This window comes from Rhinolophus sinicus, linkage group LG11, assembly GCF_036562045.2.
Source record: "Rhinolophus sinicus isolate RSC01 linkage group LG11, ASM3656204v1, whole genome shotgun sequence".
Taxonomy (NCBI): domain Eukaryota; kingdom Metazoa; phylum Chordata; class Mammalia; order Chiroptera; family Rhinolophidae; genus Rhinolophus; species Rhinolophus sinicus.
This window is the reverse complement of record NC_133760.1, coordinates 28,549,267-28,566,728: the sequence shown is the minus strand read 5'-3', so window position 1 is coordinate 28,566,728 and position 17,462 is coordinate 28,549,267. Positions and strand designations below refer to the sequence as shown.

At 40.0% G+C, this 17,462-nt stretch overlaps 1 protein-coding gene across 2 annotated transcripts in view; it reads right to left on the bottom strand.

Moving 5' to 3' along the window:
* SF3B3 (splicing factor 3b subunit 3) overlaps positions 1 to 17,462 on the bottom strand; it is a 39,461-nt gene that overhangs the window by 9,253 nt on the left and 12,746 nt on the right. For both annotated transcript variants that reach the window (XM_019710172.2, XM_019710164.2), the window contains exons 9-17: positions 16,401 to 16,566; positions 14,331 to 14,426; positions 11,195 to 11,267; positions 5,774 to 5,925; positions 5,323 to 5,478; positions 4,439 to 4,594; positions 3,757 to 3,900; positions 1,144 to 1,266; positions 259 to 413 (exon numbers count right to left, since the gene is read on the bottom strand). In XM_019710172.2, the coding sequence (XP_019565731.1) occupies positions 259 to 413; positions 1,144 to 1,266; positions 3,757 to 3,900; positions 4,439 to 4,594; positions 5,323 to 5,478; positions 5,774 to 5,925; positions 11,195 to 11,267; positions 14,331 to 14,426; positions 16,401 to 16,566 (1,221 nt within the window). The remainder of the gene's footprint in view (positions 1 to 258; positions 414 to 1,143; positions 1,267 to 3,756; positions 3,901 to 4,438; positions 4,595 to 5,322; positions 5,479 to 5,773; positions 5,926 to 11,194; positions 11,268 to 14,330; positions 14,427 to 16,400; positions 16,567 to 17,462) is intronic.

The following is a 17,462-nucleotide window of genomic DNA, read 5'->3' as shown; positions in this document are numbered from 1 at the left end:
CACTGCCCTGGAAAACAAGAACCTTAAAATCTCAAAAGACGATTGAACTATACTGCTAAGTATTAAAAGATGGCCCTGAAAGTCTAAACAGAAGCTAAAATTCGGAACACCAAAACTTGGCTACCAGGTAGTTAAATCCTGAGCCAAATGAAGGTTTCAATTGCAACACCCTAGCCCCATGATAAAGAGTCGGCTCTTTGCCAGTCCAAGCCTTTGTCAAAAAGGCTTCCAGCTGGGCTTCAACTGTGGGACTCTCACCTCAGGGTATTGGTGGAGATGGCCACAATGCCCTCAGGACACTGTTCAGAGGCAAAGCCAGATGCAAATTCCAGGGTCTCATAAGACAGGGGGGTGAGATGGAAACGAGACTGGTAAGAATAGCTCAACCATGAGCGGCTTGACATGGCCAACACCTGAGGGAAGAAAAAAACACCTCCAATAAGCTTGGGAAAAACTCAAACACAGTATGCTGAGCAAATACCCTACCAATCCCCAAACTTAAGACTGCAGAATATCCCAGTGAATTTTAGAAACCTAAAAACCTTTTACCTTAAGAAAATGGCCTAGAGAAGAGACAGTTTGACTTACTATTTGCTTAAAGTATGGGCTACCAGCCATATGACCTAGACTAATCATTCAATCTCTCTGAGCCTGTTTCCACATGTGCAAAATGGGAATCCTGTCACAAAGCTGGATAGTTGCAAGGATTAAATGCAGTAAAAAGTAAAGTAGCACAGTACCCAGAAACACTAATTTTCTTAGCTATAAAGGACCTCTTTCACATTACATAGTAAACCATGATACTGATACAAGGTTGTTGAAGGGTAAGTGGTACCCTAGATGAGAGGTATCCCACTAACTCTCAGTCTGCTCCATTTGCCCAGCCTGAGGGCAGATGGAATCAATATCCCAACTTACCTATAACCATATCATGGCACAATGCCACGGAACACAAGTGAAGAAGCTCTGGATTAAGGAACACAAGACTTCCCACATGGAGAAAACAAAATAACCAAGGTAGAGCTAATGTAAAGCTAACTACATACTGGTGAATTAACAAAAATAAAGCATATACCAAGGGGATTTATCTCAGCTGATGCCACTAACATCCAAACATGCTGACTGTCCCCTTTCATTACTTACTGCTTCCTGGCCTTGCATCCGGACACGAAAGAGTTTCACAGGACGGGACCCCAGGTACCTAGTGCGGGTGTCAGACAGATCCCCAGTGACAGGGTCCAGGACAGTTCTGAGCAGCACACCATTCTAATAAAAAGGAGAGGAGTGGATTAAGCCTACCTATAATGGAAATTGCCTAGGCCATTTTATATAGTTAAGTTCAGAGCAGATGGAAGGAAATGACTTGGTTTAAAGAATATCCTAATAATCAGCCAGACATTCATTCATCCTCTCACTAAATCACTAACTCAAATAGTTACTGAACATTTACTAAGTGAAAAGCACTCATTTTTCACTGTATATCCTAAAAAAATTTTTTTACTATGTATGTTAAATTCTTTGTAATTTTAAATTTTAAAACATATGCACAGTTAAAAACAACCAGTCCTACTGTTGTCTCTAAATACCATTTCCCCTAAAAATAACAAGACTCCTAAGGAAACAGCTACTGTGTTTTCCCGAAAATAAGACCTAACCGAAAATAAGCCCTAGCATGATTTTTCAGGATGACTTACTTCCCCTGAACATAAGCCCTAGTGCGTCTTTTGGAGCAAAAATTAATATAAGACCCGGTCGTATTTTCGAGGAAACACAGTAATTCAGGTCTGGAGCAAAAATGTTCCAGATGTGTGTGGGGCACTTTGTTGTGCCAGAGGGAAGAAAGCCTCCCAATGATAGCGAAGTCATGTTCAAAGAACAAAAGAGCCAATTTCAAAAGGGAACTCTCACTCATTGAAAATGAAGCAATTTAGCATCCAGTGGGGTAGTAGGGAGATGGGGGGAAGACCGCAGTAGTTCGACGCACAAACATGTAAAAATCTGCAAGTTCATGTTACTTAAAAAAAACCCACTTCATCGGTCCTCAGTGGATATTGCTATGGCACCAACTCCTTACTCTGAAAATAAGTGAGCAAAGGGGGGAAAAATGAAGTATTTATCCTTTCCCTATATGAACTATATTTCAGGGTGAACAAATATATGAAGCAAATTTTGTCTTTAGAGGAAAGTTCCAGCTAATGAAATGAAGTACGAAATAGAAAATCATTTCCCAACTCCTAATGACATAATGAATCTAGGCAATGTGTATCAACGGCTGTTGATGCGGAGCTTTAACACAGATAATTTAGATAGAAACATTTGAACGTCACCGAAATTGGGTCAACCAGATATTATACGCCTCCTGATGTGATGTTAATAGTACAACCTATGAAATATTCTTGTCCCCCACGCACACACACAAAATATTAAATCCAAATCTAATCAACTGCTAAGTCTGTGCTATCCAATACTATATAGTCAGCAAGCTACATGTGGCTCATCAGAGGAGAGGTGTTACACATAAAATACAAAATACCAGATTTCAAAGAATCCAAAAGAAAAAAAAAAATCTTACTAATTTTTAAACTGATTACAAATTAAAATGACATTTTTAATACTGGATTAAATAAAACACTAAAATTAACTTCATCTGTACCTTTTTTGTAGCTGTTGGAAATTTCAATTACATATGTGGCTTGCGTTGCATTTTTAATGAACAGCATGGTCTAGATCTACCCACTAGTCTGCAGAAAATAGAGGCTAGAGGAACATTAAACACACAAAAGAAATGACTGCCAAATCCAGAAGGTGGAAAATTCTACAAGACAAATGATCTGGTTTCTTAAAAAATAAAAAAAGGGATGGGACAGTTATTAAAAGAAACACAAAAAGGCCAAGCAGATGCAAACTGCACAGCTTTATGTAGATCCTGAGTAGAACCAAATGTAAAATCATTTTTGGGGGGAAAAAAGGAAAATTGGAACATGGACAAGGCAGCAGATATTAAGGGAAGTATTGTTAAAAGTTTACTGGGCACAATATTAAAGCCTTTAAAAAAGTCCACATACCAGAGGAAAGCAATTCTCAAGTATTTATAGATGAAATGATTTAACATTGTTGATTTGCTTTAAAATACTCTAGGAAAAAGAGGGGGAATAGATCAAACGAGAATAGCCAAAGTCGGTACTGTTCAAACTGGTGACAGGTACACGAAGGTTCGTTGTATTAGTCTAACTTCCAGGCATGTTTGAGAATTTCTACATTAGGAAGTAAAATTAAAAAGCAAAAAGCACTTGAGCTAGATTATGGACCTATCTGAGTACATAATCATTAAGGAAAATGAAAAGTATGTGGTCAAAAACCCTGGCACCATCTGATCCTTAAGTCTTGCAGGCTCCAAAGAGCTCAGCAGCTTTGACAACAGGGAACACCTAGGGGTCCTTTACTGCTAATGGAGCCCATTATGAACTGGGACATGTTAGTTTCAAAAACAGCATATCGTGAGAACTACATGTGACTCATGAAGACCCCACGAGTTCTGACCCAGAGCAGTAACAAAGCATTTTTATCACTCTTTAAGAAAATACTTTTTCTAGGCCTTATTTGTTCTAATTCAAGCTGAGAAAAGGGGAACATAGAACAGTGTGTCCAATGAATGGTATCTGAAACCATGGGCACAGAAAATGCCCAGATTGAACAAAGGAGTGCATGAAACCTATAGAGGGCCCGACACCAACAATATGCGCCTCAATTTCTTACCTGTAGCCCAATATTCAGGTACAGGAAGCCAATAGAGCCCCTCTCACCCAGCTCATCCTGCTTCTCAGTCCCACCCATCTCCACAATACACAAGGACTCAGGCTGGGCTGGGAGAGCCTGCATGCTCAGAGGTTGCAGACAGTCCTAAAGGGGAAAGAGAAAAGAATAAAACACGGGAAGTGACCAATTCTGGGAAAAAATCCTACCCAGAGAAATCAAATTCTAGGAGTGAAGAACAGCTTTCTGTGCACAGGGAAAACCTGAGGAGTTCTAAATGGGTATTGGGTTACTAGTCAAATCAAACTTAAAATAAGCTCGGTAGATCATGCTTCCCTCTTTTTGTCAAAGTGGATAGCAGGATAAAAGTACATAAGCAAACGGCACCTCCACTAAAAGTCATCTAAGGCCCTGGAGCCAGTCCAAGTCCTTTCCTGTAAAAATAGTCTTGGGGTTTTTTTATTTTAAACTATAAGAGAGTCAAGGCTTAAGCCAAGGAAGTGTTTAGTCTCCAATCAGCATCTTTAAAGCGCTGCAGAAGACTCCTGAAATGTGCTGCTACGATATCCAAACGCAGCAGGTATTGATTTCAGGGTCCAGCCCAGCTGATCTCAGAGACAGACAAGAATGTGCCAGGTGCTCAGATTCCAACTGGAAGACCCTTGAAGTGGAGGGTGACACTCACTGAAGGGTCCAGGGAGATGATTCTGACAGTGTTGTCCACCAGCCCCACAGCCAGGAAGCGAGACCGCTGCTCTCCAGGAGGCACGTTGGCCAGACTCATGCATACCACATCTGCTGACATCTCCTTCCGCTCTGTGTACTCATTCAGCTGGCCTGACTGCAGGAGAGAAAACAAGAGAGATTACAAACCACACCAACTCACCCCCAAACCCTGGGGCGGGGAAGGAACGGAGACTGTTAAGTTTCTTTTTGCTTCCTCTCACTCCCCTTACTACAATCAATGATAAAGAATTTCTCTACTTGAGGAGACAAGACTGAACTTTACAGGCTAACAGCAAGCAAAATTACTCACAAGAGAATCAAAAGACCTTGGCCAAGTACAATGCACCACGTATGTTCTAAGCCAACCTAGCTGTCAGGAAATGGGAATATATAAAACCGTTCATGTGATCATGAGAGTACTTTGGGTAAAAGAGAATTCAAACATGGAAGTTAAGGACAAAGTAATCTCACCATAGGCAGAGTTAGACTATGTAAGTTGGCCACACCCACAGGCTGCCTAAGAACATGATAATTAGGCATACTCAATATCCCTCCATACAGAAAAGCAAAAAAAATTTCTGAAATGGATTCAGATTTCAGAAATTAAACCTATGGCAACTACTTAGTGGAAAAGTAGAGTGTGAAGGGCAGAAGAAGCTCCAGTTAGAACTGACATGAACTTACCGACCCCCTACTCCCCAGTAAAGGGCCAAATTGGCTTACGGACACTTACCCTCCCCAATTCTCTTTCTTGTGAATATACTCTAGATACCTGGACTACAACTCCCATCTCTACCTCTGGACCCTACAGTAAGTCCCACAGTGAATGATAAAATAACATACGGGATCCATCTCAAAATAGACCAGCTCTCCTCCTGTCAGGGCAATCACCACTTGTCGCTGGTTCACTGCACACTTCACGATTGTCTTCTTTCCGGGGGTCTTCCACTCATTGACTCTCTTGTCTGCTCTTATGTGCCGAATGCCATCAGGATACACCTGGAATAACACAAGGAAACCTGACTTTAGCAATCAGACTCATCACTCACCACTGACCCCCACACCTATCAAATCTGTCTTGTCAGATCTGGAGCCACTGTATTTGAAGCACCAGTCGTGTCAATGACAAAAGTTAATAGGCCCCAGGTAAAGTCAACTTAAAGAAAAGTTCATGACTTGCAACATCTACTTCAAAGAAGTTCAAAGCTTATTAACATCAACATAGCAGCCTCCACCACAAAAAGAAGAAAGAATAAAGTACGGTGAGCAGGTAAGCGACTCTGCGACTCCTCACCTGCACCAAGGCGTCATCTCCTAACAGGGAGCAGGACAAGGTTGGGGTGGTGCCCAGGAACCCAGAGTCAGTCACTTCTTCCACGGTCTCTCCAATAGACAACACAAGTGTGGCATTCACGAAAGACACAATGATGTAGGCATCAAACTCATCTGTAAGAGGAAAGAGGAGAAAGGAGTGGGTTAGCTAAGAACTCATTAGTTACAAATGAGATACTACGTTTTCTCTTCAGAAACCTTCCAAGGTACTTGTATGTGTAGTCATCTCACATAGTCATGTAACAAACAGCACAGGATGATCCGAAAGATAACTGAGGGTCCTAAGAGCCTACAGATACTTTGCTTCCTTAAATGCCTAAATACATTGAGTAGATATGCCCACCTCTAATAACTGAAAATGAGTATTTTGAGACATTTGCTGAAAAATGCAAAAGGACAAAGCAAGGGAATCAGAGGCATGAGAAAATTTTGAAAGACATTTATATACAGAGGGTGCCAAAAACATGTATACATATTTTAAGGAAAAAATTATTATAATTTTAATACTCAATATACACCGATAACAAAAGATGAATATATGTCACGTTTGACTTCTGCAATTACAAGAGGTGCTCAGAGTGGTTACCATCAGCATGCAAACACTTCTGATTATGGCGAACTGTTGAGCAACGTTGACCAAGTGTCCACTTGTATACATTTCTTTGGCAGCCCCGGCATATACTGAAGCTAAACTTACTTGTCCCAGATGCCAATCACAGGCTATTGTTAAAAGAAATTCCTTATAACTAGGAAAGGTCCCCAGCTTCTTCCGAATGGAGCTTATGTGGGAACACAAGACCTAATGAATAAAACAGATTACTTAAGCCTCCATGAGACTAAGTCACTCTAGGGTTGGAAACTGAAAATCCTAGAATGTCCCAATAGGAACGACAGAAGAACACTAGATAACCAGGAAGTGGGGAGGGCGGACTGTTTATATTGTCAGTCCTTGACCTCTCCCGTTTTTCATTATTTAAAAATACAACTATTCAGTGATCATAAGCAATCGTATCAGGATTTGCTTTTCGTTTAATGAAATGTAGTTGGATAAACAAACACTAAGGAGTTTCTCAAGGTCAGAGGACTGGAGATATACAGGCCACCTCAAAAGTTTCTCAGGTTCTCATGCAGATCCCAGTTACACTCCACCCCACAACATAAAACAGCTTTTCTGCGTGTATCCCACATCCTGCAATGTTAGGCATAAAGCTTGATATATGCTGAATAAAAGCATGTTTTTTTAAAGAGTTGAGATATTCCTACTTTGCATTTGAATTGTCGCTGTCAATTCCCCCCGTCCTTCTCACACAGAAATCAGGTAACCGAGGGACAGAATGACAGGTGGACAAGCCACTAAGTTGGCAGTGGCTACCTCACTCTTAGGAGAAGCAGCTGCAGAATCCTGTGTGTCTGAGCCTTTGTCAGAGATCAGTGCCATAGCTGACCCCCCCAAGCCTTAATCAAGGACAGTTTAAGTTTTGAATGCTCCAAAGGTGGTTCGGCTGAATTAAGATGACCAGATTAGTTCTGGAGAATCAGTGTTCTTCATAAAAAGAGGGGAGGAAAACCCCAGTGAAGATGTATTATTGCTGTGGTCTACCGTAGTGTTCTGACCCATTAGCAGGACATAAAATCAATTTGGTTGCAATCAACATTTTAAAACAGAAATATAAGGAAATAAATGTGATGTATGAAACTGCTTCACACACAAGGTAAATACTGTTTTGCAAAACTTTTGCTTCAGTTAACAATAGGTGTGTCTACTGACCGGGTGGCTGAAAGGTAAGGATCAAAGATCTTCCCCAATGGGTGTAATCTAATAGCTACACCAGGAATCCAGAGTAAGGGTTCAATTTCCAAATCCTAAGGAGTAACCCTGGACAAGCATATAGTTGGTTTCAGATTATTTTAACAGTCAACATGTATCAAATGCTTTGGTGATACCTTATAAAATCACATTGTTCACATTCATAAAATATGAGTAAGGACATAGTTGTCCCTGAAATGGGTTGTTTTAAATTAAATCTATTGAGGTGATAGGTTAATAAAATTATAAGATTTCAACTGTACAATTCTATAATACATCATCCATATATTGCTGAAATGGGTATCTTAATAGCATACAACAAAACCAGTCAGTCTGCACACAACACCAAACTCAGAAGCTTCAGGCCAGCTCTCTGTTTTTGAACTGGAAAATTCCTGGTATGTAAAAACAACAGGAATTATTTAATTTTAGCATTACATGAATATTGTGTCCTTTCCCATGTTCTCATTACTGAAACCTAATACCTTAAAAGCTGTGCCAGAGGCAAATTAAAGCCAAACAACGAAGGGCTCTAACTGGCCAGGACTTTCAGACTCTTCCTTCAGTCAGGAGGAAAAGGGCACTTCCAGAAGACATCATACAACTCTTAACTTACATGCAAGAGAGAGAATGGGGGAAGGGAGGAAGGAGAGCTTCCTGGGTCCTTCTCTTCCCTTTGACCCAAGGCCCCAGGCTGCTTATTAGATAAAAAATAAACAGTTGCTCAGTGGACTTAAATAGGGCGATTCAACATTTGCTGGGCAATTGAACAAGCAGTAGAGCAATGACTGGTACCTGAAAGCAGCTTAACATCACAGATTTCCTCAAAATATCCATTACCTTATGAGTACTAAGCACACCCTTTTCAATTTTATATCAAGGAGAACCTGCAGCAGATGAGTTGTTCTTGTGTCTTAAGGTTAAAAGTTGGCATTCAGAACAAAACCAAGCTTCAGTCCAGGTAAATGGCTACGAACATTACCTATGCTGCCCTTTGCCAGGGGGTAAGTTTCATATAAAAGGAACACTAGTTCATACTTCAGTGAATTGATTAGGGTACCAGAGTGCATTTTTGTCTCAGTTAATAGGACTTCTGTCTGAGCACTGCTGGAGCACCGCAGAGGGGATGCTGTATTCTTCTTTTCTCTACCTTGGTATCTGAGGCTCAACAAGCAGCCCACTCCCACGGATAAAGTAAGTGATCATCCAGATGGGTTCAGCCCCCAATATCTCATTCTCATTTTATAGTCAAACCACTCAGTGCTTGTCTTGCCTCAGATTATACTCAAAAGGCAGGGAGGGGCTTTCTCCAGGGCCTGATCTCTGAATAAGTACACCTGGAACATACAACTCCAAGGGAGATATGAAGCTAAGGTTTTGTAGCTACAGGTTCTTTCAGCTTAGCAAAAAACAAATCAGTCATATTTTCCACATTCTGTGGGAGAAAATAAGACAAGCTGATTCCTGCCTCAGACCATTTACTACACAGGCAGGTGGGCGTGCGTCATTATGCACATGGAGATTCAACTATAAAGTTACCCCTGATGCCCTCAGGGCAGCCTCAACATTTTGTGAGTCCCTCTCCCTGGGTACACTCTGAGACCCCATGGAAGACCCTAGCAGTAGGTACACACCTGTGGTGATCAGCACCTTCACCAGCCACCTGTGGAAGAGAAAAAAAGGCTTGGTATTGGTAGTGTGCATCACCACGTACCAGCCAAGGTTAGTAATTGCCTGGCAGACTGCAGCATGTGTGGTGTGTGCCATGTTCACGCAACAGTATTATGGAGTATCCAGAAAGAGAATGAACAGAGAGAATCTGACCTGTTTTCATGGGTGACAGCCCAAATTATGGTTCCTAGAGAGTAAATTTTATCGACATGTAGTCTTTTCCTTGATTTTGGTATTTAGAGGAGAAACATTTTCAGCTACACGTTCCATTATGCACCATTACTGCTTATCACTAACTTATCACACTGCCCAAACAAAAGGCCTCCTGTGATTTTCAAACATATGCCCATTCCCTCTCCTCTAACCCCCTCCTTGACAACATGCTGTGCCTTTCATCACATCAGAACACACAATAGTTTGGTATACTTGTCATCTTTAGATGGCAAGTGCTCTGAAATTACTCTGAGCACATGGTGGGCGCTCGAAAGACTGCAGGATGAGTACAGAACTTATCCTAGCAAACCAGCAAGAACCACAGACTCCCACTGCAGGGTTAGTCAGATGAGCACTGGGATTCAAGACAGAGATTTCAATCGCCATTACCTTGGTGAGCTATCTTGGGAGCCCACCTGTGATTTCCTGCCTTTATTATAAAAATAAGGGTAACGTTTTTATAAATCCATTTTAAAACAAAGTTTAAGAAGTAAAACAAACGGGGTGGCACACTAGGTTTCCTCTCTAGGGATCTTTCTAATTCAAACAGTCGAGGCAATGTTTTCAAGAACCATAATGTGAATCAGCAACCAAGCTAACGATGACCATCGACACCGACCAGCGTATTTATGACTACATTACACACAATGGGGAAATCTTTCAAAACCGATGATCTGATAATTATCTTCTCAGCTAAAACGAACCTACTAATTTCCTATTCACTTTTTTATTTCTTCTCAACTCAGACTCGACTCCCATGCCTACATGAAAACAAAATCCCCAAAATGTGTATCGTAACAGAAAGAGGTTTTCCTCCTACACATTTCCCAGCTCCCTTAAATTTGTTCCACACAACCACAACATCTAAATACCAGGAAGAAGTCCAGCTGTTTTCTTAGAAAAGCTCTGTATGCTGGCCAGGGTGATCTTACTCACCAGTCCCACATTCCTGAGAGAACAAGAGGAAAAGGAGGTCCAGGAATAGAAATGGCCTACACCCAAAAAGCAAATCAAAGGGAAAATGAGAATTGAGTTTTATTTCTACAGGACTGAAATTCAATTGTCACAAGACTTTCCTACTGTTGAGCTACTATGCATTTTCATACAGCTTTCAAAATTTGAGGATGAGGTGATCGTTTTTATCTAAGAGCTCAGACTCCCTCTTTCCTCCACCCTTTCTTTTCCACTCACTCTAAAACTCCAGTTCCATTCAATCAATCCCTGCTTTCCTTAAGCACAACTACACCCATTGAGCAGGACTAATTAACAAGCATTACCAACTCTCTTACTAGCTGGAGTAACATGGTCAATTTCACTGTAGTTTCAGCACAGGAGAGAAGTGGTTAAAGAAAAACAAAGCAAAAACTTTCCCTCACACCATACCTTGTACACAGATGGAACCAGTGTCTTAAAGGTGAATGAATATAGTCAGAGAACACCACACATGACAGCTCCATGATATCAAAGTGTGTATGTACTGAATATTAACAGCCACCCTCTATACCTCTAAGTAGTAAGTGAAGGCATCCTAATTGGAAGAGTCTCAAAAACATGGTATCAGGCCAGTAAAAAGTTTCTAGTATACGGTGCTAGATAAAGCGATATAGAAATATTATGAATGCTGCCTTTTAAGCCTTCTATTGTCAATAGCACCCAGACCCTCATTTTGACTGTTAGGAAAGGGCTGCTTACCTTCAATGTGCCGGCGCACTGTCCAGACAGCATTGGGGTTACCGGGTAGTTCAGAGACAGCCATTTCCGATACCTGACAGAAGAGGAGATAAACCACAGACCCAGTGAGCATGAACTCAGCTCCCTGCTAATTTCCTATTAGCTCACATTAGACGCTGGATTAAAAGAATGTAACCATCTAGTCAAAGATCATAAAAACCAAAATGGCTGGAGGTACTGGCAACACTCATGACAGACTTTAGTAAAAAATGATGAAACATCTGAGAAGGTAGTTGTTGCAGCCAAAATCGTTTCCTTTAGGTATGACAAATCTGCATCTTCCTCAAAAACAGAGCACGTGAAAATGAATCAGGCCATCTCAGTTAGCATTCCATTTCTTTCCCTAGGTCCCATAAAGCCAAATCCCATCTCTCTTCATGTACCAATTCAAGTGCCATATTTAGGAAACATCTTCCCTTATCCTCTTGGCTGGCAGTTCTCTCTCCCACCTACAAGCTCTCACAAAAACCACAACCATCACCTCTTAGAACACTTTTTCTAAAAAGTGATTGGAGGAATTGTCCTTCTTATTAAATTTTTAAGCTCCTTGAGGTCAGAGTCAAGAATCCTATGAATGCCCCACAGGTCCTCAAACAGAGTAAATGAGTATCTAAGATAATGGTCTAGAAAGAGAAACTGGGTGTGGGTTATACATGAACTCTACGTACTATCCTTACAATTTTTCTATAAATCAAAAACCATTCCAAACTAAAAATTTTATTAAATTTTTTTTAAAGATTTTATTGGGGAAGGGGAACAGGACTTTATTGGGGAACAGTGTGTACTTCCAGGCCTTTTTTCCAAGTCAAGTTGTTGTCCTTTCAATCTTAGTTGTGGAGGGTGCCGTTCAGCTTCAAGTTATTGTCCTTTCAGTCTTAGTTGTGGAGGGCGCAGCTCAGCTCCAGGTCCAGTTGCCGTTGCTAGTTGCAGGGGGCACAGCCCACCAACCCTTGAGGGAGTCAAACTCCCGGCAACCTTGTGGTTGAGAGGACACGCTCCAACCAACTGAGCCATCCGGGAGCTCAGCGGCAGCTCAGCTCAAGGTGCCATGTTCAATCTTAGTTGCAGGGGGCGCTGCCCACCATCCCTTGCGGGAGTCGAGGAGTTGAACTGGCAACCTTGTGGGTGAGAGCCCACTAGCCCATGTGGGAATCGAACCGGCAGCCTTCGGAGTTAGGAGCATGGAGCTCCAACTGTCTGAGCCACCAGGCTGGCCCCTATTAAATATTTTTTAAATGACCTAGAGACAATAAATTAGCTTAATATATTGTACAGTGTAACTATTTTGTAGGAACTCAAGTATATTCATGAATTGCATTATCCTTTTCTTAGTCTACTAATAGCAGAAATACCTGATCATGGTACAGGAGAATCCTGGGAAACACCATCATCAATAAAATGTAAATGTCAGGTATGCTACACTCTCTACCAAACGTAATATCTGACAATGACCCTGTTCAGCTGAGACCATAATCTAGCTAGACAACAAGGTTCAAATACACATACAGGAACAAAGCAATGTTCAACAATTTAAAAATGTTTTTATATATAATAAAGATTTTTTTTTGTAGAATTAGAAAAAAGTGGTAGGGGCAGGGGACTCAAAAACAATTCTTAATTGGATCCTTTATTTCTTAAACCCTACACAAATTTTTCTGTTAATCCACATATGCATTTTTGGAGGCTTGCTAGCTTTTCTGAGATGCTTGATAGAATCCAATGAATAGTAAGCAACTAATCAAGAAATACTGGTCTAAACTGGGTTTGGGTCATTGAAAATTTGGTGAATTGATGAATATTTCTGACAGTCAAAAATTTGTCAAATTCCTAGAATAGCAATATTAATAGTTATATTTATTGAATAGCTATTGTGTGCCAGACCTTGAGCTAAGTGCTTCATGTACATTATCTTATCTAATTCACACAACAATCCTTTCAAGCAGGTGTCATAACTAAGCCCATTTTACAGAAGAAGAAACAAAAACTTGTAATAACTATTAAGTGGTAGAGCCAGATTTCAAAACCAAGGTCATCTTGGCTGTATTCCAATAAAAACCTACAAAAACAGGCACTGGGTCTCTGAGAGTCTACAGTTTGCCAACCCTAAGCTTTGAAAGCAAATTATCATAAAGATTTATTTTACTACTAACAAAATCAAGTCCAGGATATTTGCTAAAAGGCGTCAACACTAGAACCAAGATGATAAGATGTGGGATTTGAGAAGATAATTTTGAGTGTCCACATCACCTAAAAGGTCCAACAATAAAGGATTCATTAAATTCTGATCTATCCACTTTGGTGCAAAAGTACAGAGACATTAAAAAAATGTGACTTAAGGGGCGGCCGGATGGCTCAGTTGGTTAGAGCGCAAACTCTTAACAAGTTTGCCAGTTTAATTCCCACATGGGACGGTGGGCTGTGCCCCCTGCAACTAAGATTGAAAACAGTGACTGGACTTGGAACTGAGCTGCGCCCTCCACAACTAGATTGAAGGACGACTTGGAGCTGATGGGCCCTGGAAAGACACACTGTCCCCCAATATTCCCCAGTGGGGGGAAAAATGTGACTTAAGAATATATAGTAATAACTTTAGTAAGATATAAAAATATGCATTATTAATAACAGTATTAACATAGTTAAATATGTTAAGCATCTGAAAAGTTTGAATAAAGACCAAGACTAGAAGGAAACAGAGTTAAATCTCCAATGCAGATTTCCAAACTTCCACGTTATAGTTAGCAAGCCTGGAACTAGTAGAGATCTTTTTTCCCCCCTTTTTTCTCCATCTGCCAATTTTTTAAAGTGTCTATCATGCTAACATGTTAAGAAATAGGAAATTTCAACTAGACTGAAAAACGACGACTTGACATCCTGGAAAAACACACAGTTCCCCAATATTCCCCAATTTAAAAAAAAAGTTTAAATATTGTTAAAAAAAATAGGAAATTTAAACTCTAAACTTTATGGAAATAGGGGAGGAAGAAAACATTTTTTTATTTCATAAAAACATTAAATTTATCTTAGATCTCATCAGAGTAAAGCCAGAGGCTGCTTTATCAATGCTTCCCTCCAGATGATCTAGAAATTCCAATCTTACCTCAAGTCCATGCCTTAAGACTCTCAAAGATGACCGGGGTCCCCTGCCACAGGCTACATACAACTGTGGGGTGTCTTCATTTGCCAGATCAGCTATCTGCAAAGAAAAAAAGTGCTTATTTGTGCTGTTTTCACACTGATCCCTGATTACTGTCAGGGAACAAACTACCTTTTTTTTAAATTAAACTTATATATTGGCTATATAAGTTTCCTGGGGGGAAATGAAGGAAAATGCCCAAATGTTCCAAAAAGCAAACCATTTGGAAGATGGGTTTTACCAACCAACAAAAGGCATGTATCAGTTAAGTTAACAAAGGATTTTTTAGTTAGTGAAATGAAGTTATAACCTCCAATTGAAAATTTAGTATTTCCTTCCGAATAAAATTATAAACTATAATTTTATCAGTAGTATCTGTGACTTTGTCACCAATTAAAGTCACTTATTCATACAACATTAAAGATTATAGACACCACCAATTTTCATTTCCTTCATCATTACTTTAAAAATCGTCTTTATTAGGTGTGCTGTTAAGATTGCACAGGATCACATCTCCTATCCTCACACGCTGCTATGATGTAGCTGACCAACTAATGGGTAACTCTGGTACCTGCTTGTTCAGCCACCAAATGGGGAAGCCATGTGTTCTCATATTGGCACCCCAGACATCCAACTGCTGGTTTCCAGTACAAGTATTTGTTCATCAATATGTGAAAAGAGGTCAGTCATTTATACTGCAGTTCTGTCAGACTGGACAGTTCAAATGAAAACTTGTGACCATAAGGCAGTACACCCTATTTTAACAAGGATGAGCACGTGGGTTTTGAGTGTATACAACCTTCACACCTATCTCTTTAAAAAGAAAAAATTAGCTCGCTTATTTTAAATGTTCCATCTTATTTAAAGTCTTAATAAAGCAGATTACTTTTTCACAACTTAAGAAGTATTTTGCGATCTTGGCTGTCATGTTTATTACTATGTGCATTTAAAGTTATTCGGGGAGCAGATCCAGATGCCTCACCAGGCTAGTCAAGAGATCTGCCTCAAAAAATGCTTACAGCCCTGCCACTGATACCCAACTTTCTGTTAATTTTATTCTCCATCTACAAACTATTTAAACTATTTCCTCAAATTACAATGAAAGGGGAAGAAAACTCAAATTAGGAAATAATACTTATTTTCTATTGCCAAGAACTAACCCTTCCTCAAAAAGCAGTAACAGAAGAAGTTAACTTCAGAACGATTCATTTTACCAGGAAGAGTACCTGAATGCTGACTGTTTCCCCAGCACAGTGAGCAAACCTCTCTCCCACTTGAGGTGTGATCAACTAGACAGGGTAGGTGATCCCTAATGGTCATTCAACCCCAGCAATCCTTGACAAAGAGGCATCGTAAAATTCCTGCTGCCAGTAGTAGGGGGTGCAATCCCCATCCCAGGCCACTTTAGGCTTCTCCCTGAGGATGTCACTAAAAACGTTCCTGTTACTGACTGATCCCAGTGTCTCTGGAGAATTTTAAGGAGAAAATGAGTGTTAAAATAAGATAAGCATAGGTATTCATAGATTGCTAAGTGATAAAACGTCAATTTCAGAATACTGTGAAGTATATGACCCATTTACATGAAAAAGAAAAATATAACACATCTCTTTGTGGTGTGTGTGTGTGTGTGTGTGTGTGTGTGTGTGGTGTGTGTGTGTGGGCGCTTATAGATGCAGAGAAAATGCCCGGAAGCAATCATAACAAGCTGTTAATAGCAGCAGCCTCAGTGAGGTGGGGGGTTAAAAAGATTGGGGTAAGAGTTTTACTTTTAACTTTTTCTATGGTTTCAATTTTTACATTGAATAGATGTTTTATAATTTAAAAAAAAAAAAAACTCAAAGATTTATATAATGGTATTTAATTCCCCAACTTCTACCTGTTTCACTTTTACAACTCTGAGGATCCCAGAGATGCTGACAAGCCTGACTCTTAGACCAGACCTTAATTTAACGGAGTTAAGACTTTAAACTCATTCAGATTCAAAAACAACTGGCTGGCACTGCTCACTGTGGAGGTGAATGGAAAGACCCATACCTGGCAAAACAAAATGGGAGAGAGGCTGTCCAACTCATCAACCAGCACAAGGTTTTTGAGTGGTCTGGGCTGAAAGAAGAAGGTGTCTCCTTCTTCCAGAGGCATGGCAGATGAAAACTCAGGTTCTTCATCATCATCTCCTAGATGCGCAATCTGATATAAATAACTGGAGAGAAGCAAAAAAGACTTCAGTTAAAAACATTGTCTGAAGATATTTGACATCAACATTAATGCTCATAAAGCACTTTGTAAATATTTAATCAAAATTATAACATATTGAATCAATGCGTTATTGAATTCAAAATCTCTGCTTATCTGAGAGGGGTTTTCTCTTTTTTAAGAATAGAAAAGGGATGAAAAAATTGACTACTGAATTTAAACTGGTACAAAGAAAGAAACTTAGCATCAGTGGTTAAAAGCCCTGGGCTTCCATTACACTGCTTGGGTTTGAATCTCAGCTCTGCCCTTTAATTCGCCATGTAACCTTAGGCTTATCAGTCTCTCTGCTTAGTGTACCAATTCAAAGGCACACCATAAAAGAGGGAAAGCGATTTGAGAGGAGATAATCTGTAACAACATACCATCAAAAGCTGAGCGTGCAATGAGCTTTAAGGAGCAGCTCAATTAAAACAAAACACCAATCTACTGGTCACGTTTATTCTTTAAGTAATATACCAAACCTTCAATACAAAGCAGTATGAATAATATCCAGTATAGCTTTTTAGAAGCAGAATGACTACGTATATCAGTGTCTGAAATACTCGTACATAAGGTACTCAATAAATGTTAGCCAAATAAACTTCAGCATTTAACACTTTTGGTAAACACATCAGATTCTACACTAAATTACAAAAAAGTAAATAAGATTATCCTTGAATGACTTACAAAAGCATTAAGACAGGATACAAGATATCTATATGCAGATGATAAAGACCACCTGTCAGATACCTTCAGTGTCTTCTAACTGAAGGATGTAGGGCTCACTATCTCCATCGTAGGAAAGGTTGCTTTGACTGAATCTCAGTAAAACAGTTTCTAAGACTACAGTGTTGTGCTTAAGAG